Below are 22,796 nucleotides of genomic sequence, written 5' to 3' on the forward strand. Positions count from 1 at the left end.
GTCTATCCCTGGGGACTGGACAAGTTGTTTACACTTTCCAAGATGTAATTTCCAGTAGGTAATTCTTAGGATTTTTGTGAAGTCGCCTGGATTTATACTAGCTCAATAAATGTTAGCAATTATTATTATTTTCAGTAATATTAATAGTGGTATTTTCAGTACTAGTGAGTTATGATTTAATGTTAGATTTTTTTAAAAAAAAACAAAAAATCATTTTAGAGGAATCTGATCATTTGGCTCGTATATTTGAGGGAACTGGAGAACAAATGACAGTAGCTAAACTTTCTTTCTATACAGGTGTATGTTTTAGAAGAAGTTCAGCTAAACTGTTTAGATGGTATTCCCTGGTGGCTCAGAGGGTAAAGCATCTGCCTGCAATGCGGGAGACCCAGGTTCGATCCCTGAGTTGGGAAGATCCCCTGGAGAAGGAAATGGCAACCCACTCCAGTACTTTTGCCTAGAAAATTCCATGGATGGAGGAGCCTGGTGGGCTACAGTCCATGGGGTCAAAAAGAGTCAGACAGGACTTCACTTGTTGGCAAAATAATTTTAAAACTACTATATTTCAATAGCATAGAGTTTTTCTAAAACTTGAATTTCAAGTATATACATATTGCATTTAAAGTAGAAGTTATATTGAGATCTGTGGGCATATTTCCTAAAGGGATTTTAAGAACAGCACGTAGGCAGTGAGAAAGTATTGATATGATTGATCAGGGGCCATTGGAAGAGTGGGTTTGTAGCTTTGTATTCTTGGTCGTCTTCGTTCCCTATTTCTATTCATGTAACTAAATGATATATTTTTGCTTTTCAGTCACTCAAGACTGCTTGCAGCTGATTGCAGACAGTGACACGCCCACTATACGAAAAGGTAATCCAGCATCACAGGGACTTTCCCACTTAGGATTCAGTTCAGTCCAATTACCTGTAATTTCATGCCCCAAAACTGTATTTGAACTCCACCTCAAATCAATGATCTGCCTCAAAACTTCTTATAATCAGATTTAAGATAATAGATTCATTTAAAATAATTGGGGAATAAATATGTAGGCTCCTATAATAACCTAACAGAGAGAATTACCTTTAGGACATAATACTAAGAAATTTTAAATAATTAGCATGTGATAAAGCAAAATTAGTACTAAATCAAAGTCAATTTATTTAGAAATGATTTTGGCTTCTATAATGCCTCAAGATCATCTTCAGAAATATTCATTCCTCTGTTACATTAGGTCATAGAATATTTTAACAGGATGAAGATAACACTGAACATAAAGACATTTATATTAATTATTTATCAATAAGTATAAAATATGTACAAATAAATAACATTTTTGTGATAAACCTTCAGTGTGAAATTATTACTTTATATCTTACATGTGCTGGTTAAAAACATACAATTTCCAGTTACAGTGTGGGCACTGGGGCTTAGCAGCGAATAATGTGTATGTGAGTCCTCATTTTCACAGGATTTACCTTCTATGAGGGGAAAACAGAAAACAAGCAAATGAACAAGTAAAATCTATCTTGCATCTGTATTTTTCACTGTGATTTTATCTTAAATGCAACCCCAATACTAAAATACTTGAAGTTCTGTTATTGCTTATTGTTTGACATTTTCCAAAGTCCAATGTTTGCAACTTTTATTAGGTAGCAAATTGTCTCCTAAGAATTCAGATAGAGCCAGAAGAAGATTCAAAAGACCAGTGAAAAATTATAACTTGGAAAAGTCTTGTTTTACACATTTGGCCAAAACCAAACATGCTGTTCATCACTGTAAAGGATGCAGCTGCTCCTCCGCTGTGAGCTTGCACTTCACAGAGCCGTGGTCTTCCTGGCGCGGTGGCCGCTCCACGCTGACCCTCCCTGGAGGGTCCCGGGGCTTATGTGGACCCTTTGCCACGTGATGAGTTGTGACTCCAGTCAATCTCGATCGTGTAAATAAACGTTGGTGTGTGTGGACATTTCCACAGTACTACTTGACTGCATCCTAGAAATCTTGGTCTGCTGTGTTTCTTCTTTGTCATTTGTCTCAAGATACTGCCTCGTTGAGGCTTCCCAGATGGTGCTAATAGTAAAGAACCTGCCTGCCAATGCAGGACATGCAGGAAATGCAGGCTGGACCCCTGGGTGGGGAAGATCCCCTGAAGGATGGCATGGCAACCCACTCCAGTATTCCAGCATGGAGAATCCCATGGACCGAGGAGCCTGGTGGGTTACAGTCCATAGGGTTGCAAAGAGTTGGACATGACTGAAGCAAAGCCACTTAGCACACACGTTGCCTGGTTATACAAAGAATTATTTACCTTAAAAATGCAATACTGATTTTGTTTTACATTCAACATCAAGTATTATGGTAGGTAGAAACGTATTTCCTCAAATATGTCCACACCATAATCCCTGAAACCTGTAAGTTTATTACTTTATCTGGCAAAAGGGACTTTGAAAATATGATTAAAATAAGGAATTTGGGTATATTATCCTGGATGACTTGGGTGTTTCCAGGTGGCAATAGCGGTAAAGAATCCGCCTGCCAATGCAGGAGACCCAGGTTCAATCCCTGGGTCAGGAAAAAGCCCTGGAGAATGGAATGGCTACCCACTCCAATATTCTTGCCTGGAAAATCTCACGACAGAGAAGCCTGGTGGGCTACAGTCCCTGGGTTCACAAAGAGTCAGACACTGAGTATAGCACACAGACATCCCCATCTAATCTCCCAGACCCCCACCAACCCCATGCTCTAGACTCTATCCTGGGAAAGCTGATTGCTCTCTCCTGGGGTGGCCCCAGGATAATCACAGAGGCCCTTCTTGAGGGGGCTAGGGGTTCAGGGTCAGAGGAGGGGAGGTGGCAGTGAGAGCAGAATTCAGGGTGAGGAGACGGCTGCCTGTGAGGACGGGGGTGCCGCAAGCCCAGGAGAGCAGGCCAACTCTAGAAGCTGGGGGAGCCAAGGGCTGGACATTCCAGCATTCAGAAGGAACACAGACCTGCCAGCAGTTTGACTTTGCCTGATGAGACTTCTGATGTTTGAAATGGGAGATGATAAATGTGTGTTGTTTTAAGCCACTGTGTGTGGTAATTTGTTACAGCTGTAATAATAAATTAATGACACTCCTCTGAATCAACTTTCCCTGACACATAATGGGCCTTTGAAGACTGTAATCATGCCAAGTGGTTGCTCTGCTTGAATTTTTCTTGCTTTAGTTATGTCTCTCGGGGTTCTAATTATGTATACACTGGTAATTATTTTTTGGCTGTGCCGGGTCTTAACTGTGGCATGTGGGGCCTTCTGTCTTCATTGCAGACTGCAGGCTCTTAGCTGTGGCATGCGGGATCCAGTTCCCTGACCGGGGATTGAACCTGGGCCCTCTGCATCAGGAGCATGGTCTTAGCCACTGGACCAGTGGAGAAGTTCCTGTGCTGTTAATTCTTGACCTGTTTTTTTTGTTTTTTTGTTTTTTCCCTATAGTTCTACAACTTTTCTCAAATTCTTAATGCTTTCTTTATTTCCCTCTCATTTTGCTTTGTGCAGAGTCTATGTGTCCCTTCTGAAGCTTTTATGTTCATCTAAGTGAGCTTTTTTCCCTCCTAATTTCCCGAATCCTCTTAGCTGACAGCTGACACTGTATTGCCTGTAGATTCCTGCATGTATATGAGAGATTCATCCCCGGCCCTTGACCATTTCCTTGGCTTCTTCTTCGGTGTGACCGCAGTCGCTTCGGCCTGCCTTGGAGTTATCTTGGAGGATATAGACATGACTCTATATCAGACAACAGACATCAGTCTGTTCCTTGCACAGGGCTTACGGGAGGTGGAAAAGGAGGGAGGGGATTCCCACAGTCGGGTTGATAACAGAAGTCTCTTTTGGTTTTTCAACATAATGATTTCATAGAGGCAGTGATGAGGTTTAATCTCACAGTAGAATTTGACAGTTGATAAGTCTCGTTTTACTGAAAAGATTTTATCGTTGATTTTTGGTTTCGGGTGCGCTGGGTCTTCACTGCCGCGTGCGGGCTTTCTCTCGTTGTGGTGAGAGGGGTCTGCTCTCCAGGTGCAGCGTGCAGCGTTCTCTCTGCTGTGGCTTCTCTTGTTTCAGGGCGCAGGGTCCAGAGTGCAGGCTCAGTCATCGTGGCTCGCGGGCCTGGCTGCCCCGCAGCATGTGGGATCCTCCTGGACCAGGGATCGAATCCGTGTCCCCTGCACTGACAGGTGGATTCCTAACCAATGGACCATCAGGGAAGTCCTCCCTTCTTTTCAAAACATGTGCTTTTCTTGGTTTGTTTCTCCAGCCACGTTCCTTGCTTTTTTTACCCACTGCTTTTCTAAACTTTAAAAAAAATTCCTTCAATGTGGACGTTTTTCAGACCTCTGGCACAGTCCCCTTATCTTCATTCTTGTTTCTTTGCACTCTCAAATCCTCCTGTGTTGTCACTTAACAGCCATGTGTGATGGCCTCAATGTAGATCTTTAGTCCAGTAGACTTTCCTGAGATCCAAGCCTATTTATGCCTCTGTCTGTTGAGCGCCTCTTCCTGAGTACCTTGGTGACATCTCAGCGTGAACTCTAGACCTCTCCCCCGCATCTGGTGTTCCTCCTGTATTCCCTATTCCAGTATGCTGGTTCATTAGTTGTTCAACCCAGAATTCTGGGTGTCACTCTTGACTGCTTCCTTGAAGTCACTGCATTAATCTCATAACTTTATTGACGATTCCTCATATATGTAATTTGAACTGATGTGTTTCTCTTCGTTTCCATTTCACCCTCCTAGTACAAACCCCGTCTTCTCTCACCTTGGCTGGTTCCCTTGACTCCAGTTTTGCGCTCTGCTCACCTGGGAACTCCACAGCGGTGTTCCTAAAACCCAGCCGTCGCCATCCTTCTCCACTGCGCACAGCCCTGCCGGGCCTCCCATCGCCTCTCTGGCAGCCCAGCCTGCGTGGCTCTGCCGGTCTGATTTGTTTCTGCGGGTTTTCCTAGTCCTGCCTCAGCCGCAAAGCCATATGCCTGTGGATGTCACTGCCAGACATGTGGGTTCAAGTAAAAAGTAAATCCCTATTCCTTGACTTGGCTCACTTCATCTGTCTTCAAAAATATTATCAGTATCTCTTCTCCTTTAACACTATTTCCAGGAATTTTAAGATAATAAAATAGAAAATCAAGAGAAGTAGTCAAGGGTGATAGCTGTGATTGACAGCTGCTCTCTGGAGCATTTATGGTCAATTATTTAAGGAAGTAACACTGGAAGAATAAATAATTGGGAGGACGTTTCCTATTCATAAAATAGAATAAAAAACAAATATTAGCAAAATAGATCCGATTTTCCTATAAAAATATATTCTTCTAAAATTTATCTACAAGTCTTTCACATATATCAGAACAGGAAAGATCTACTCTCTTAAAAGCAGGCGTTTTCAGAAATACATGTGAATTATTTTTATATTTGAATACTGTCATTTTAATTTAATTTCACATGTTAATGTACATAGTAATTTGTTAAGTTTTCAAAGACATTTAAATACATCAAATATTTAAAGCTGCGTGGAGCTGGGAAGTTCACACTTTATATACCAAAATATATTAGTATTTTAGCTGTTGAAAACAAAATTAAGCATGAATGCTCCTAGTATTTACCTTCATTGACTGAAATAAAACCCTACCATATAAGAACTGTGAGTTGAGTTTATTCAGTGTCTTACTGAGAACTATAGCCTAGCCCAGGAAACAGCCTCTCAGACAGCTCTGAGAGACTATTTCAAAGTAAGGCAGAAGCCTGGATTTATGTAATTTTTTTTTCTGGAATAACAAAAGATTACTGCTAATCACAAAGAAAAAGCACAGATATCTCACTTCAATGATTTTAGTGCTTTTCTATGTACGAGGAGGAGGTGCAAGAATCTGGGGTCATTGAAATCTTTCCTTTCCACATTCTTAAATATCTACTGTACGAAGTGATTCTTACTAGCTTAGAGAAGCTTTCTATAGAATAGACATTTAGTGCATGTTTTCTTGTTAGCATTTACCTATCCGTGGTCTAACTAGCATGCAAAAAACACTAAGTAATTTTTAATATGTAGAAACATATCATGTATGATTAAGTTTATAATCCCTTTACCTTTTAGTTGATTTTTTAGTGTATTTTCTTAAATTTAAAGTTCACTTAGCTGCACAAATTGCTGGAGTGCGTATTGTGTGCTCGCTGCATTCTTGGCCCCTGGGTTTCCGGCTGTCACTATGGGATGGTCATTGCCTCGGCCTCAGTGTCAGCAACATGGATCTATGTGTGCTCTTTATAGCCCGTGGACTGTAGCCCGCCAGGCTCCTCTGTCCATGGAACTTTACAAGCAAGAATACTGGAGTGGGTTGCCATTCCCTACACCAAGGGGTCTTCCCAACCCAGGGATCAAACCTGCACCGCTTGTGTCTCCTGCATCGGCAGATGGATTCTTTATCACTCTTGCCTCTTGGATGGAGTGTAATCCGTGTGTGTGTATGTGTGTGTGTGTGTGTGTGCATGAGTGCTCTCATGTATGTGGGCACGGTTGGGCGAGAAATGTACACACTAATAAAAACAAGTAGATGATTCTCTCTAACAAGAATTTTTCCAGCAAAATAAGATGAAGTGCCAAACATAAAAGAGAAAATAAGAATATAAGCCTAATAAGGACTTGTTTTTCTTTTTCTTCTGACAATATAATGGTGAGATTTGGTAAGAACTGACTAACTTAATAGGTATAAGTATGGTGTAGAGAAATAGAGGATCAATGTAAAGTACTGTAAAAAAAGTTTGTAGTCAGTAAATATGTCTAGTCAGAACATAAGCGTGCAGACTTAGAAATACGTGTTCCATGTCAAGAGTTCATATTACCTCTCTGATGGAGAGTGTTTCATTTCCCAGAGATTCAGTAACCAGGTAGTAAGATGCTTTTAAAACATGGAACGCTAGTGACTAATTGCATAGCACAATGGTTAGTATTTATTTAAATACATATTTGCTGCATTTGTTTTGGGTCAGGCATCATTTAAGGCCCCGAGGAAACAGCAGGGAACCAAACGTGAGCAGTCCCCAGGCTCAGAGAAGTTGGACTCTAAGATGTGTATGGTTCTGAAGGCAGACAAGAAGCCTCTGTGCTTAGAATGTCAAATAAAACGTGAAAATAATTGCCTTCAGTCATCAGCTTGTATTTATAATTTTTAATAATAACAACCCTGATATTAATTCTTCCTCACATTTTCAGAACTCTACCTTAAAGAATGCTGTGGGCATGTGATCTCTAAACAGAATTTAAAGCTACGGCATTATAATCTTTTCCCCGAAATGATGTCGTATGAAAACAGGCGATGATGAGGTTACCTCTCTTCTGTGTAACCAGGGAGATCTTTATTGGTGGACTGTCGTTACCCAGGGTGGCACTGGAGGGTTTGCACCAAAGGAAGGGGTTTCTCAGAGACCATCTTTGGGAACAGAAAGTTGGGGGGATCGGGCTGCCCCCTGTGTGGGAACTGAGGAGAGGAGGGGTGAGCTGTAGGGCCCCTCCCTGCTGCCTCCTCTCTCCTTTCTACCCACCCCCCTCCAAGAAGGGCAGAGGAAAATTTTTCTCCTCCCCAACAGACTCAAATAGAAACTGAAAATCTCTATCGGTGTGTTATTCAGAGACCTTTCTTTGGCCTCAAACTCTCCCATCCAGACTAGACATTATTATGAAAGTTGCTGAAATACAGAAGGAATCAAAACCCCAGACATGACATATGAAGCGCTTGCTTTCAAGTTCCTGTATCTCATAGCTGGCCTGGGGGAGTATGTAAAAGATGCTAAGAAACCGCCAGAGGATGGTCATTTTTTAAAAGACGAAATTCTCCTCTAAGTTTCAGACTTAGGTTAGTGACTAAGCATGTTGTCAAAAGGTATGTGAGTCAGGTCCGGCTGCTCACTGCTCAAAAGCCAAAAACCAGGCCAGTTGGTGGAAAGGAAAGTTGGCCTTATTTCAGATGCCGGCAACTTGTGGAGGAGAGTGGTGGACATCTGTCCAAAGGCCGACTCCCCCCAACCCTCTGCTGACAGGCAGCGGGTGAGAGCTGTTATAGACAGAGTCAGGGGTGGGGGGCCACAGGCAGAAAAGCACAGCCATCTCTGAAGTCATTCTGAGCGGTCATCAGCGGTCTGGCCGGCGTCATCTTGGTCATTTCAGGTACAGTTAGTCTTCAGTCCCGGGCGTACTCGTTCCATTTCTTTGTGGTCAGTTCTCGGAACTGGGGCAGCTCGTGTCCTGGGTACGGTCTGGTCATCATTAGCCAACTCCTCCACCTGGGGTTTCAGTATCTGTAAGACGGCTCACACGATGTGGCTCAGAGTATGATCTGTAGCCCTTGAGAAAGAGCTGAAGGTCCCTGACAGTGCCTACTGACTATTACTATTTAGTCTCCTTAGACTGTTCTCCTTTGTTGCAGCATTTCTCACTTCTCTGATTAAACTTAATCTTTGACAAAAGTTTTCCATGGAAAAAAGGCAGGCAGGGGACACGGTCGGGGGGCAAGGGTCCTGGAGTCCTGCTCTGTTTCAAATGGAGGTGAAAAACTGCGTTTCTCAGGGGTTTTCTTTTCCCTTAAAAACCATTCTCTTCATTGTAGGAGCGTACACCTTTGTTCCTTGGCTTCTCAGCTTTAAAAGAGGAAGAGCCCTAGAAGAAAAAGAGAATAAAATTTTGGTCAAAGAGACAGGCTACTTCTTTATCTACGGTCAGGTAGGTTTGACCCTGAACCCGCCGCCGCTGTCCAATGCCCCTGTTTCGTGCTGACTTCTGACAAAGTTCTTTGGTTTGTTCCTCAGGTTTTATACACCGATAACACCTTTGCCATGGGACACCTAATACAGAGGAAAAAAGTCCATGTCTTTGGGGACGAACTGAGTCTGGTGACTTTGTTTCGATGTATTCAAAACATGCCTGAAACACTACCCAATAATTCCTGTTACTCAGCTGGTAAATAATAGTTCTATAAACATAGACAGAAAGACATTCCTCCGTATACTGTGTGGTGTTTATGGTCTTGGATGATGAGTTAGTCTGTTTTGATAGAGACAGATGCAATCATTACTTTAGATTTTCATTAATTATTAGCTAACTGGTTATTAATAAGTTTATCCTTTTTATATACGTTTAGAAAGGGCAGTAGCTTCACACTGACCCACTCTAGAACAAGCTTGTTTTCTTGGAGCTGTGATAAGAGTGGTTGCATCATAAGAGAATGATGACCTGTGCCAGGCACATCCATCCGCGCTTCCTGCTGTAATCCTCCTTAAAAAAGGGAGGTGGGCACTGAGACACAGAGATGTAGCACGTGTTGTCTGGGGCTGCACAGCTGAGCAGCTCCAGAACTTGGTTTAAATCAGCCAGTCTGCCTGAGTGGGAGTCACGGAATCTCACCTCTTCCTTACCTCCCTCCTGTGGAAGAAATGCCCTTTGGCCAGTTTTGAATGTCAGATCCAAGGGCACCATTTCTCTTCTGGGGTCAGTGGACACCAGATGGAAACAGCTGGGACGCTAAAGGGTAGGACCGAGCCTGCCTTTCAACTCAGGGCCAAAGGACTGGAGAAGAAAGGGAACATGCAGGCTATCTTCATTTCAGGTCTGTTTGGGCTGTGATTGCCTTCAGTTATTGTTCAGCTGCTAAGTCCTGTCTAACTCTTTGGAACCCATGGACTGCAGCCTGCCAGGCTCCCCTGTCCTTTGCTAATCTCCCAGAGTTTGCTCAAACTCATGTCCATTGAGTCAGTGATGCCATCCAACCATCTCAGCCAAATGAATTGCCATCAAAGCCTTCCTTTTATTTGGGGGTAATTTCAAACTAATCAAGGCCAGTACTTGAAAAAAAAAGTTGCCTTAAACACATTTATTTCTCTCTGGTGGTTTTGACAACTCCACTCAGGACCTCAAGGAATGTTTTCCTTTCCAGACAGCGTGAATGACAGTGTGGAACAGGGAGTGGGGGTTGATTGTGTGCTCTGAAGCTATGTATTCCAAAGGCACTTACTGACAAATGCACCAGGAATCAAGACAGAAAGATAATAATGCAGATGCTTGTCATCCTGGACCCATAGCCATAAAGAACTTTGACGGGGTGTTGAGGAAGTTTGCTTAGATTTGAATTCCCTAATTTTCACAGAGAACTGTTATCCCGCAGCCTGTGGTAATCAGTATTTCTTGTTGCAAAATACCTATAAATGGGGACGTCACTTCAGCCTGTTGTTTACTTACATTAATTAGCGCTTAGAGCTTTACAACACACTCCTTTATACATTTTTCTGATCATCAGCTCCTCAAGGTTACTTCCTAGCCTGATTTTTTAAGAATAAATAACTTGACCTTAAAGATATTTCTCAGTGCTGATAGCTTAGCATCATTTACAAAAAGTGTTCTCTAGGAAATTTCAGGTTTGCAGTTTTTATCTGTTCTAGAGAAAATTTGTTTTACAATCATTAAAAGCTACACATTGGTGTATAAAGTGTTTCCATAATAATCTGAAAAAAAATTAAAGTGGTCCATTTGAAGAGCCCAGTATCACACCAAGGAACCTTTCTTGTGCATGAAACTGATTCTTATTCATCATGTCATTAACAAATTAGCAATTGCTACCATCTGGAAGAACAGAAATAGCCAGTAACTCAGTGTTGAATATTTAAGTAGGACCTACTTTGAAAAGTAGTAGTTAGTTTACACCGACTTTGAGAATTACTGTTACCTAATGATGTGTGCGGAGAAGGCAATGGCACCCCACTGCAGTACTCTTGCCTGGAAAATCCCATGGACGGAGGAGCCTGGTAGGCTGCAGTCCATGGGGTCGCTAGGAGTTGGACACGACTGAGCGACTTCACTTTCACTTTTCGCTTTCATGCATTGGAGAAGGAAATGGCAACCCACTCCAGTGTTCTTGCCTGGAGAATCCCAGGGACAGAGGAGCCTGGTGGGCTGCCGTCTCTGGGGTTGCACAGAGTCGGACATGACTGAAGCGACTTAGCAGCAACAGCAGCAGCAATGATGTGTGAACTATAGCCTTTGTCAAATTATTAGATTATCTTGAATATCTGTGATAATTACTAATCATTCAACAAATCACTTCAATCTTTTTTTTTACTACTCAATGTAATGATCAAATGCCATGGGAATCCGGAAAGAATGCCCATCACCCTTAAAAATATCTAAGTTCTTTTGTTACTGTCTGTCTTGGTCTGTTATCAAAAAACAATGACTCCTTGGGCATTCTGATCACTGCCCCAAAATGTCTGTGAAGGTGTCTGGTATACCTGAAATGTTCAGGGAATAAACACTCACTGGCTATAGTTGGAGGAAACCCAGGTGTTTGGGGCTTGACAGAGGAATTGAGGTTAAGGTAGATGTGTTTCTGTAAATATACTTCCATGGCTTGCTCATGAAACAATGCACCTGCTTTTAAAATTATTAGTTGTGAGTATTGACAATTTAGTTGTGTCAATGTGTTATTTGTTTGTTCCTTGGTTTTCTTCTCTGCCCCCGTTCCTCTTTATTTTTTTTCTTCATATTTTTCTTTTAAAATGGGGTCAGGAATGACCTGATACCCTGAGTGTAGTTCCTGAGTTGCATTTTGTATTCCTGAATCACAGGCTACCTTATTGTAAATTAGGCACATGCAGATTAATCAGTTCTGAGAAGCTAATTAGCTTCTTACTTTTGATTTTAAAGACAGGTTATGGTCATTTAAGGAAACAGAAAATACAGAGGACTATAAAAAGCGCTCTGAATGACTCCAAATTCCATAGTCTGGACTCTACAGAAAGACTCTGTTAGCAGATGTGTTTTGCTAATAAGTAGTGTTTTGCTTTTTACTTTCTAATAATTCACACATTATATGCCCATTTGAAAGTATATTTAGGGCTATGCAGTGTGTGTGTGCATATTTTTGTATTTTTATTTAACATTATTTTTTAAAGTTTCCCATGTCCAGTGAAGCAGAGCCACTTTTAGCTTTATAATATTCCATCTAGGGATGTGCTACGATTTACTAAACTTTTTTTCTTATAGTTAGACTTTTGGTTATTTGGATTCTCTGTTTTATCAACAGTAGGTGATATTGGGCTGGCATAAAGTTCCCTTGGGTTTCTCCATAACATCTTGCAGAAAAACCCAAGTGAACATGCTGGCCAACCCCACACATTCGTTTGTCTGTTATAACTCCTTCTGCTCATTTCTTTTACTATTTTTTTTAATTGTTAGGCAAATAGAATAATAACTGGTCTAGAAACCCACTGGTGTAATGTGAAAAATGAATGCCTATGTGAGTTTTTTTTTTTTCCCAAAACCAAGTCGTCTTCTTTAATGTTCTGCCCTCCCCTCTTCTTCACCTGCACAATGGCTTCAAGTTGTCGCCAATCATTCCTTTCCAGGCATCGCCAAGCTGGAGGAAGGAGATGAACTCCAACTGGCAATACCCCGGGAAGATGCTAAGATATCCCGAGATGGAGATGGCACGTTTTTCGGAGCCCTGAAGCTTCTGTGACCTGCTCACACCTTGTGTGTGGCTCTTTTCTTCCCTTCTCTGTGCCTCTAAAGAGAAAGCACTTAACTGGAAATACCAAAAGGGAAAAACAAAATAGTTACCATAGCCTTTTCTGGGAGCTATTTGTTTTGGTTTGCTGCAACTCGACCAAAACAGGAAATTTAACAGACAACCACAGCCAAAGGGTGTCATGTGAATTATGAGAACTAGAGCCTATTTACGGAAAAATAGAATTAGAAAGACTTACACTATAATGCCACGTTGGACAACTTAGTGCTTACCGCCTTGGAAGAAGCACAAGATTCAAAGGGGTGATAATCGTTTCTTCCAGAATGATATTCCACTGTTTACTGTGCAACAGAGCCTGTGACATTTGGGGGGAAATCTCAGGATTTATCCTCTATTTTTATGTTAAATACCCTGTCTTTTTCTTCTATTAATACTGAGGAAATGGAAGAAAAAAAAGGTAGAGAAATCTTGCATTCTATACATGAAAAAGTAACTCAAAGTTTAAATTTAAATATTGTATTAGATAATCGGACTCAAAATAGGATACTGTTACTATTTAAGTCTTTTAGGTTTATTTTGAGTTTGCAGTTTTAGCTCTAATATTATGTATTACCCGCTGGAACACTCTGTGACATATTTCACAGAAGGGCAATCATTCTCTCGTGTGTCTACACTTCAGAGTATTTTTTACAGCTAATTTCAGTTACTTTGGAAACTTTTAATATAATTTCAACTCATGCATATAAACGTTCATTGAAAAAAGTAACCATCATTGTTTTTACGTAAAAGTAAAATCTGCCATAGAAGTTAATAAACACATTTGTAATAATGTAATATTATTTCCCTTTATTTCCTATTCTTCTGTTTTAAACTGCTGCTATTGTAGTTCACATATCCCAGCCTTTAAAAAATAGTCATGTTAATAGCTTTTCAGAAGTGGAGGATTGATTAAAGTGCCTGGCATCCTGAGTAGGGTATATGCCATGTGCTTAAAGTGCCTGGCATCCTGAGTAGGGTATATGCCATGTGCTTAAAGTGCCTGGCATCCTGAGTAGGGTATATGCCATGTGCTTAAAGTGCCTGGCATCCTGAGTAGGGTATATGCCATGTGCTTGTTCTAAAGATTGTTGCTGTTGTTATTGTTCAGTCGCTGAGTTGTGTCTGACTCTTTGCGACCCCATTATCACCTGCCAGAAGACATTGTCCTGATTTTCATTTTATAAAGAGCCATTTTTGAGAATATCATACTACTTATCTTTTATAACATCACTTGTTTCACTTTTTAAAATGTCGTAAGTTTATACCGTTTACTTCATTGTTTAAACAGATGGAAAAACAGACCCTCGTCTACACGACTGTTCCCCAGTCTACATTAAAATATTTTTAAAGGTATTTTTTCAAAACAAACGTTTGTATTTTGTGTCTAAAATTAAACTTTGTTCAACATTCTGATTCCTATAGTTTCAGCTTTTGGGTTAAAATAAAACATGTTCTGAATTTATTTGTTTTACAATATGATAATGAAAAAAGTGATAGGCAGGGTAGGAGCTTCGACACGAGGAGGAAATCAGAGGTGTTCTCAGTGTTGCTGCGAGTCGGATCGCCAGAGAAAACACGTCAGTGCCTTTGCCTCGTTTTTGAATTGTTCGTCTTACACCATCCATCTTTTGGTTTCTCTCTGTAACACTGAATGTTGTCATAAAAATTAGGTACACAAAGTGAATGATATTCAGTATCCTGTGGTAAACCACAATGGAAAAGAGTATGGAAGAAACTGTGTATATGTGTACAATTGAGTCACTCTGCCGTATAGAAATTAACACAGTGTTGTAAATCAATTATACTTCCATTAAAAAGACTGAAATGATAGAATTAGGTGCATAAGTGATAAACATTATAGATTAGTGTGTGTATGTGTCTTAGTTTGTGATGCAAAGTATCTGAAGTCATAAATATGTCTTTTTATTTCAAAAAGGATTTGTTTACTTCAATACTATATATGTGAAGTTATACATCAAATATTTCTTAGGACTTGGGTTAAATAAGGGTTTCCTAGGTGAAGCTAATGGTAAAGGACCCTCTTGCTGATGCAGGAAATGTAAGAAACACAGGTTTGATCCCTGGGTGGGGAAGATCCCCTGGAGGAGGGCATGGCAACCCACTCCAGTATTCTTGCCTGGAGAATCCCACAGGCAGAGGAGCCTGGCAGGCCACAATCCATAGAGTTGTAGAGTTGGACACGACTGAAGCGACTTAACTGAAGCACGCACAGGTTAAATAAAGATAATACCATAATGATAGGCTTGGGCTGTAAGCTTTTGTAATCTACAGCTTGCAGCATTTTGCTTTTTAAATGACTTAGCATATTTTGTCAGCAGATGTGGAATTCAGCCACATAAAATAGTTTTCAATGTTACTTCACTTTCCACTCAACCCAGCATTAAAACGTGACTCTTATCTTCCTTGTCAGTGAAATTGTGAGGAAAATCAGACATTGGTTGAATTAAAGCTTATGTAGCCATCAGGAAGTAGAATTAAATCAGAAAGAGAAGACAAATACCATAGGACATTACTCCTATGTGGAATCTTAAATACGACACGAATGAGCTGATCTACGAAACAGGAACAGGATCAGGGAGACAGAGAACAGACTTTTGGTTGCCAAGGGGGAGGGTGATGGGAGAGCGATGGGGTGGAATCTGGGATCAGCAGACGCAAACTAGGATATGCAGGATGGATGAGCCACGGGGTCCTCCCACACAGCACAGAGAACTGTATTCAGTGTCCTGTGATAAACCATCATGGAAGAGTGTGAAAAAGAATGGATAGATGGATAACTGAGTCACTTTGCTGTACAGCGGAAATTAACACAACATGTGTAAATCAACTGTACTTCAATAAAAATAAATTCAAAAAAGGTTAGGTAGATACAGAGGTCTGTGTGGGAAATTCACTGCAACAGTCAGTGCTCCTGCCCAGGTTCACCCTTCTCTCTTTTTCCTGCAATTAATTTTAGCAGAAAAAGATGTTATCTTGGGATTTCCTACCAAGAAAATTTCTAAGACTTAAGTATATGGGCCCAGGCCAGATACTCTTCTGTCTTAAATCCAAAATCAAGACTTGTGATGCTAAATAACCACCCAGCTGTTGTTCAGTCACTAAGTCATGTCCGACTCATTGTGACCCTGTGGACAGCAGCACGCTAGGCTTCCCTGTCCTTCCCTATCTCCTGGAGTTTGCTCAAACTCATGTCCATTAAGTTGGTGATGCTATCTAACCCTCTCATCCTCTGTCATCCCCTTCTCCTCCTGCCTTCAATCTTTCCCAGAATCAGGGAAAGATCTTTTCCAATGAGTTGGCTCTTTGCATCAGGTGACCAAAGTATTGGAGCTTCAGCTTCAGCATCAGACCTTCCAATGAATATTCAGAACCGATCTCCTTTAGGATGGACTAGTTGGATCTCCTTGTAGTCCAAGGGACTCTCAAGAGTCTTCTCCAACACCACAGTTCAAAAGCATCAGTTCTTCAGTGCTCAGCCTTCTTTATAGTCCAACTCTCACATCCATACATGACCACTGGAAAAACCATAGCCTTGACTAGACAGACCTTTGTTGGCAAAGTGATGTCTCTGCTTTTAAATACGCTATCTAGGTTTGTCATAGCTTTTCTTCCAAGGAGCAAGCATCTTTTAAAGTTTGCATTCATGAATGCAGCATTTATGGCTGCATTCACCGTCCACAATGATTTTGGAGCCCAAGGAAAGTGGGCCCTGAATGGCTGAGCAGAACATCCCGAGGAAGTCACGGTGCAGCCCTCACTGACACCTGGAGGAGTCCCTCCATCCTCCAGGTTCTGCAGAGAAGGTCCTCCCAGGGTGCTTTGTTAGGGGCACAGCAACCTGTCCAGAGAAGAACCTCAAGAATTCTGTTGCCCTTTGAATCCCGAACCAGGAGAGGAGACATTACTGTTCTAGAGACCTGCTCTAAGAGACTCTCCTGCTCTAGGAGACCACCAGAGAGCCTGGACGTGTTTGGTTTGGCTGCCACGTTGCTTCCTCATTTTCGAGTTGTTTTCAAATATAAACTTCTAGACTCAAGACATGAAACAGGACATTTACACTTCTTTCAGAAATACAGCTGTTTTCTTTTGCAGCCTCGGAGAGGGATTATAATATACGTGCAATAATACTAAGAATCATAAGGGCACAGCCTGGTGATATGTTTTCACAAAGTGGAGCCCCTCCTGACATCACCTCCCCAATCTCCGCACCCCAATCTCGCCAGCACCCCGAAGTCTGTCACCTCCTCTCTGACCTTCAGAGATCACCATTCCGATTTCTGTCCTTGAGGTAGAGTTTTGCCATCTGGACTTCATAGAGATGGGACCTTACAGCATGTAAGCTTTTGAACATCTGTTCACTGCTTTGTGAAACCCTTCCACACTGTTTCCTATAGAGACAGATCATTCTCCTTCTTGGCTGAGTAGAATTTCATTTTGCAATTATATAACAACATATTTGTTTGTTTTATTATTGAAAGACTTTGGGCTATTTCCCGTTTGGGCCTGTCATGAGTTATGTTTCTGTAAATATTCTCTGAACTGTGAATAGTCTCTGAAAATATTTTGAGGACCCCTATGATCTGCTGGATTTACACATAAGACTGCAATTGTGTTTTGTTGTTTTTATTTTTTAAGTTGGAGTATAATTGCTTTACAATGCTAGTTTCTGCTGTACAAAAACGTGAAGCAGCTACACACATGCATGTATCACCTCCCTCTTTAGCCTTCTTTCCACCCGTCTAGGTCATCAACAAGCTGAGCTCCCTGTGCTATACAGCAGGTCCCCACAGCTCTCTGTTTTACATGCAGTACTGTATATACGTCATTGCAGGCAGATTCTTTACCTCCTCAGCCACAAGAGAAGCCCAGAAGTGTTAGCCACTCAGTCCTGTTCAACTCTTTGCGACCCCATGGACTGGAGCTCGCCAGGCTCCCCTGTCCATGGAATACGCCAGGCAAGAACACTGGAGTGGGTAACCATTGTTTCCTCCAGCGGATCTTCCTGACCCAGGAATTAAACCAGGGTCTCCTGCATTGCAGGTAGATTCTTTACTGTCTGAGCCACCAGAGAAGCGAGTACATATGTCAGTGTTGTGGGAACGCATTGTTATGATATAGACAGTGTGCCCTGCTTCACTTAGTACTTCCAAAACATGTCCTGAATCATAAACAATTCCAGAAAGTCACACAGAATCAGGCTACCCGAGACCACAATTGCCAAGGCTAGTGTCTTTTTTCGGCCGACTTCAGCCAGGCCGGTGCCCTCTGCTTTGTTGCAGACCCTGGGGCTCTCTTTGGCCCGGTGTTATCTCTCTGGCCTGTGCTAAGATTCTGTATAGAACTTACTCCAGATTACCCATGGGCTCATTCACATTTCTAAATTGATTTGTAAGTGAGTGCGACTCTCACTTTCACAGGTCCATCAGGGTTAGAGGGGGTCCAAGATCTCCCGGCTCCTGTGAGATCACCTTCTCCTTTCTGGGTTCCCTTCTGTGGGGAGGGGTGGGCTCCTCCCCACAGGGGCGGGCTGGCCTGGGGCCACGGGCGACCCCAAGCACAGGGACGGCCCTGCTCCGCCGTGCCCACCACCAGGAGGAGGAGGGCATTGTCTTTGAAGCGCTGTCTGAGGCTGTCTCCGGCTTCCTCCTGACCTTCCCCGTTGCCCCGTTGACTGAGTCTTTTGCACAACAGGTGGAAGGGCCCCTGTGTCTCCCAAGCTCACCTGACACCAATGTGGGAACTGCCAAGTGAGGGAAGGTCAAGACACTAGACATTTCTGTACAGGAGGGAAAAACGTGGAATAAAGGACAAAGAGGAAGAGGAAGCAGTGGAAGGAGGCGGGGGGAAGAAAGAAACCTTTTCAGTGTTTAAGGAGGTGAAACATACCCCAGAGAGGGTAGCTTGTCTTTCTTAGGACTTCCTTTGTGGCTCAGACAGTGAGAATCTGCCGATAATGCAGGAAACCCGGGTTCGATCCTTGGGTCAAGAAGATGCCCTGGAGAAGGAAATGGCAACCCGCTCCAGTATTCTTGCCCAGAGAATCCCATGGACAGAGGAGCCTGGCGGGCTGCAGTCCATGGGGTCACAAAGAGTTGGACGTGACTGAGCGACTGAACTGAATTGAACACTTCACTGCAGTTTTATTGATCTTTCCAGGGCTGTTCTTTTCCTTCCTAGATACCAGCCAGGGCACCTCATTGCATGCAGTTGCCATGTCTCTCTCGCCTCCTCTGGGCTATGCCCGTACCTTGGACTGCCCTTGTTTTCCTGGTCCTACTGTTCTGAGGAGTTCTAGGCAGATGTTCTGTAGGATGACCCTCAGATTGGATTTGTCTGATACTTGTCTCATGATTTGGATGGAGTTATGATTTTGGGGGAGGAACCCTGAAGTGAAGCATCCTTCTCATCATGTCAGATCAGAGATACATAGTCACCTGGCCAGGTAGTAATCGCCAAATTCTCAAGGAACTAGTTTGAAATTCATGTTTCTCATTACTTTGGAAACACAGCCTTACCTTTGCTTCGTAGAAATGTCATACCCGTGCACAACCACCAGAGGGAACGCTAGAACAACTAATTGTTGTTCAGCAGCTCAATCGTGTCTGACTCTGGGACCCCGTGGAGTGCAGCAAGCCAGGCTTTCCTGTCCTTCACCATCTCCTGGAGCTTGCTCAAACTCACGTCCGTTGAGTTGGTGAGGCCATCCAACCATCTCGTCCTCTGTCATCCTCTTCTGCTCCTGCCTTCAATCTTTCCCAGCATCAAGGTCTTTTCCAATGAGTCAGCTCTTTGCATCAGGTGGCCAAAGTATTAGAGCTTTAGCATCAGTCCTTCCAGTGAATATCCAGGCTTGACTTCCTTTAGGAATAACTGGTTGGATCTCCTTCCAGTTGAAGGGACTCTCAAGAGTCTTCTCCAACACTGCAGTTCAAAATCAATTCTTTGGTGCTCAACCTTCTTTACTGTCCAGCTCTCACATCCATACATGACTACTAACTAAACCATAGCTTTGACTATACAGACCTTTTCTGGCAAAGTGATGCCTCTACTTTTAACATGCTGTCTAGGTTTGTGATAGCTTTATTTCTAAGGAGAAAACATCTTTTAATTTCATGGCTGGAGTCACCATTCACAAGGATTTTGGAGCCCAGGAGAATAAAGTCTATCAAATACGTCACTGCTTTCAGTCTTACGCCATGAAGTCACGGCATGGATGCCATGATCTTAGTAGAGAAATACTAAGAATGATAAAATCAAGAACTGGACAAGCATTAAAAGACCAACCAAACCCTTTTAATGATTTCTTAAACCATGTTCAACTCCTAACTAAAGCTTGCAACATATTTCTAAAGCTTTCAAATCTGTTCCCCTGTGATGCAAATTGATTCCTGTGTGGTTGTACTAATTGTAAACCCAGAAAATTTTGGACTACCGTATAGTCCACAGAAGTTGGGGGCAGAAAGATAGCAGGGAGGGGCTGGAGAAAGAAAGGTTGGAAGACAGTCTCCTCCCTAAACTGGTCCAGGTTTCGTAGAAATCTCTTCCTATCTCTGACTTTTTAACCAGGAAATGGTTACATCTGTTTAATTTTAAAAATCATTATATTCATGTTATATAATGATTTATGTATATATATGTAACTGCACAAAGCTGATTCATACACATTATTTTTTTTTTTTTGGCCACGGCATGCAGAATCTTGATTTTTGTTTGTTTCTTTGTTTTTGTTTTGGCCGTGCCTCAAGGTCTGTGGGATCTTAGTTTCCTGAGCAGTGATGGAACCCGCACCCCTGCCGTGGATGTGGGAGGGTTCTAACCCCAGGACCACCAGGGAAGCCCTCCCTCCTTGTGGTTTTAACTCGAAGTTCCCTCCTGACATGGGATGGTGAGCATCTTTTCAGACTTATTTGCCATCTGTAGATCTTCTTTGCTGAGTGTGTGTTCAGATCTTTTTTTCTTTTGCCCATTTTTCAACATATATTCCTTATTGTTGAGTTTTAAGAGTTCTTTGTCTATTTTTTATATAGCTCCTTTATCGGATGTGTGTTTTGTAAAGATTTCCTTCCAGTTTGTGATTTTTTCATTTTGTTCCCTTACATGTAATTTTTGCAACCACCCTGTGATTGGAGGTGTTAGTATTAACTCTGTCTTGTAGATGAGGAACTGGGGCCATGTCTCACGCAAGATCTCAGAAGCCAGAGCACCCGCTTCTGGACTGGGGCCCCTGGAGGCGCTGGGTCTGCAGAGCCAACCACGTCTTCACTTTCATGTTCGTCCGTATGAGCTGTGCACCACGCGCCCTCTGTGCTCCGCTGAGACCCTCCTGTTGGTCTATTTTCCATTCATGTTACCCTAGAAACCGGTGCCTGCTTGGAAATGCAGTGAGCTAGCCAGAGTCAATGTTTAAGAATAGACTTTTAAATACCGTAAAATCAAACCCTGCTTCCAAAAAATTACATGCAAATCAACAGCAGGGTTGTTTTTTTTTTTTTCATAGTCAGAGAACAATAGCGTGGTTTCTTGAAAGAGCAGGGAAAACCCACAATAACTTAACCCAGGGGATTTCATTTTGTCCTCAGCAGAAGTGAAAATGAAGTGTCAGGAGTCAGGCCATGGGGTCAGTTCTCCTTACTTTTAATCACTTTGGCCTGGAGATTTCCCAGGCCGAGGGCTAGAATATTGGTTTCATCCAAACAGATACCCAGGAGAAAAGGTGGGTGACCAACACTGTGTGTGTACCATCACCTCTGCCAACTTTTCTTTCTTTTTTTTTTTAAACTTATGACTTAGTTTTTAAATTTCTTAATTGGAGAATAATTGCTTGGTGTCTGCCCGACAGCAGTGGGGATCAGTCATAATTGTCTCCCTCCCTCTTGAGCTCCCTCCCTGCTCCCATTCTACCCGGGTCCTCGCTGAGCGGGAGCTGGCCTCCCTGGCCCACAGCAGCTGCCCTCCAGCTGCCTGTTGTCCACATGGTCAGTGCTGCTCTGTCCGTTTGTCCCACCCTCTCCTTCCCGGCTGGGTCACACGCCCGTTCTCTGTGTCTGGGTCTCTATCCCTGCCTTGAGATAGGGTCATTAGGACCATTTTTCTACATTCTGTATCTGTGCGTTAACTTACAATGTTTGTCTTTCTCTTTCTGACTTCACTCTGTATAACAGGCAATTTTTATTAAAGGGGGAGACTTGGGAAATGAGGGGAGGCAGTGGGGGGTTGCTGAGTGATACCTTCAGCATCTGACAGGCCTTCTTTAAGGAGTGGCTTGTCTTTCTGTCCTGCACATCTCCAGAGAGCCACAGGGGGCTCCAAAGGAACTTAAGTACTTTTCTCTTTTTCAACAAGGAAATGTTTTCTGGGCAGTACAGCCACCCTGATGTGGAATCTGCTACTTCATTTTAGTCTAAGTGTCCTGTGTCAGAGACATTACTTTGCCAACAAAGGTTCATCTAATCAAAACTATGGTTTTTCCAGTAGTTATGTAAGGATGTGAGAGTTGGACTCTAAGGAAAGCTGAGCATAGAAGAATTGATGCTTTTGAACTGTGGTGTTGGAGAAGACTCTTGAGAGTCCCTTGGACTGCAAGGAGATCTACCCAGTCAATCCTAAAGGAGACCAGTCCTGAATATTCATCAAAAGGACTGATGTTGAAGCTGAAACTCCAATACTTTGGCCACCTGATGCGAAGAACTGACTCGTTGGAAAAGACCCTGATGCTGGGAAAGATTGAAGGAGGGAGAAGAAGGGGACGACAGTGGATGAGATAGTTGGATGGCATCAGCAACTCGATGGACATGAGTTTGAGAAGCTCCGGGAGTTGATGATGGACAGGGAGGCCTGGAGTGTGGCAGTCCATGGGGTCGCAAAGAGTCAGACACGACTGAGCGACTGAACTGAATTTGTGCTATCAGCCTTTCCACGCTCACAGGTCGTGGAGCTCGAACTATCCACTTTCTCAGCATCAGCACTGGCTGGGAGGAGAAACGGGGAGGGGTCCCAGGAGGGCATGCTGAACCTCCCCAAGGGGCCGGGGGCCTGGAGGAGGCGGGGGAGACCCACACCTGGAGCAGGGGATGCTCGTGCGCGTGGTTAGAAGTCACTTTACAAGGAGCGGAGTCATGGAAGGGGCTTGGGGAACACAGTACAAAGCGTTTCAATTCAAGGCATTTGATGACGAAAGAGAGGAGTTTCTCAGCCGTCGGATG

At 42.8% G+C, this 22,796-nt stretch overlaps 1 protein-coding gene across 2 annotated transcripts in view; it reads left to right on the forward strand.

The window, feature by feature from the left end:
- The window catches only part of TNFSF13B (TNF superfamily member 13b), a 31,581-nt gene extending 17,178 nt beyond the window's left edge, over nt 1-14,403 (forward strand). The window contains exons 3-6 of one of the 2 annotated variants that reach the window (XM_015473938.3): nt 815-871; nt 8,626-8,738; nt 8,825-8,975; nt 12,413-14,403. In XM_015473938.3, coding sequence (XP_015329424.2) covers nt 815-871; nt 8,626-8,738; nt 8,825-8,975; nt 12,413-12,525 — 434 coding nt within the window. In that variant the 3' untranslated portion in view covers nt 12,526-14,403. The remainder of the gene's footprint in view (nt 1-814; nt 872-8,625; nt 8,739-8,824; nt 8,976-12,412) is intronic. The other variant, NM_001114506.2, reaches the window with a different exon arrangement.
- The last annotated feature ends 8,393 nt before the right edge of the window (nt 14,404-22,796 follow it).

This window comes from Bos taurus, chromosome 12 (assembly GCF_002263795.3).
Source record: "Bos taurus isolate L1 Dominette 01449 registration number 42190680 breed Hereford chromosome 12, ARS-UCD2.0, whole genome shotgun sequence".
Taxonomy (NCBI): Eukaryota; Metazoa; Chordata; class Mammalia; order Artiodactyla; family Bovidae; genus Bos; species Bos taurus.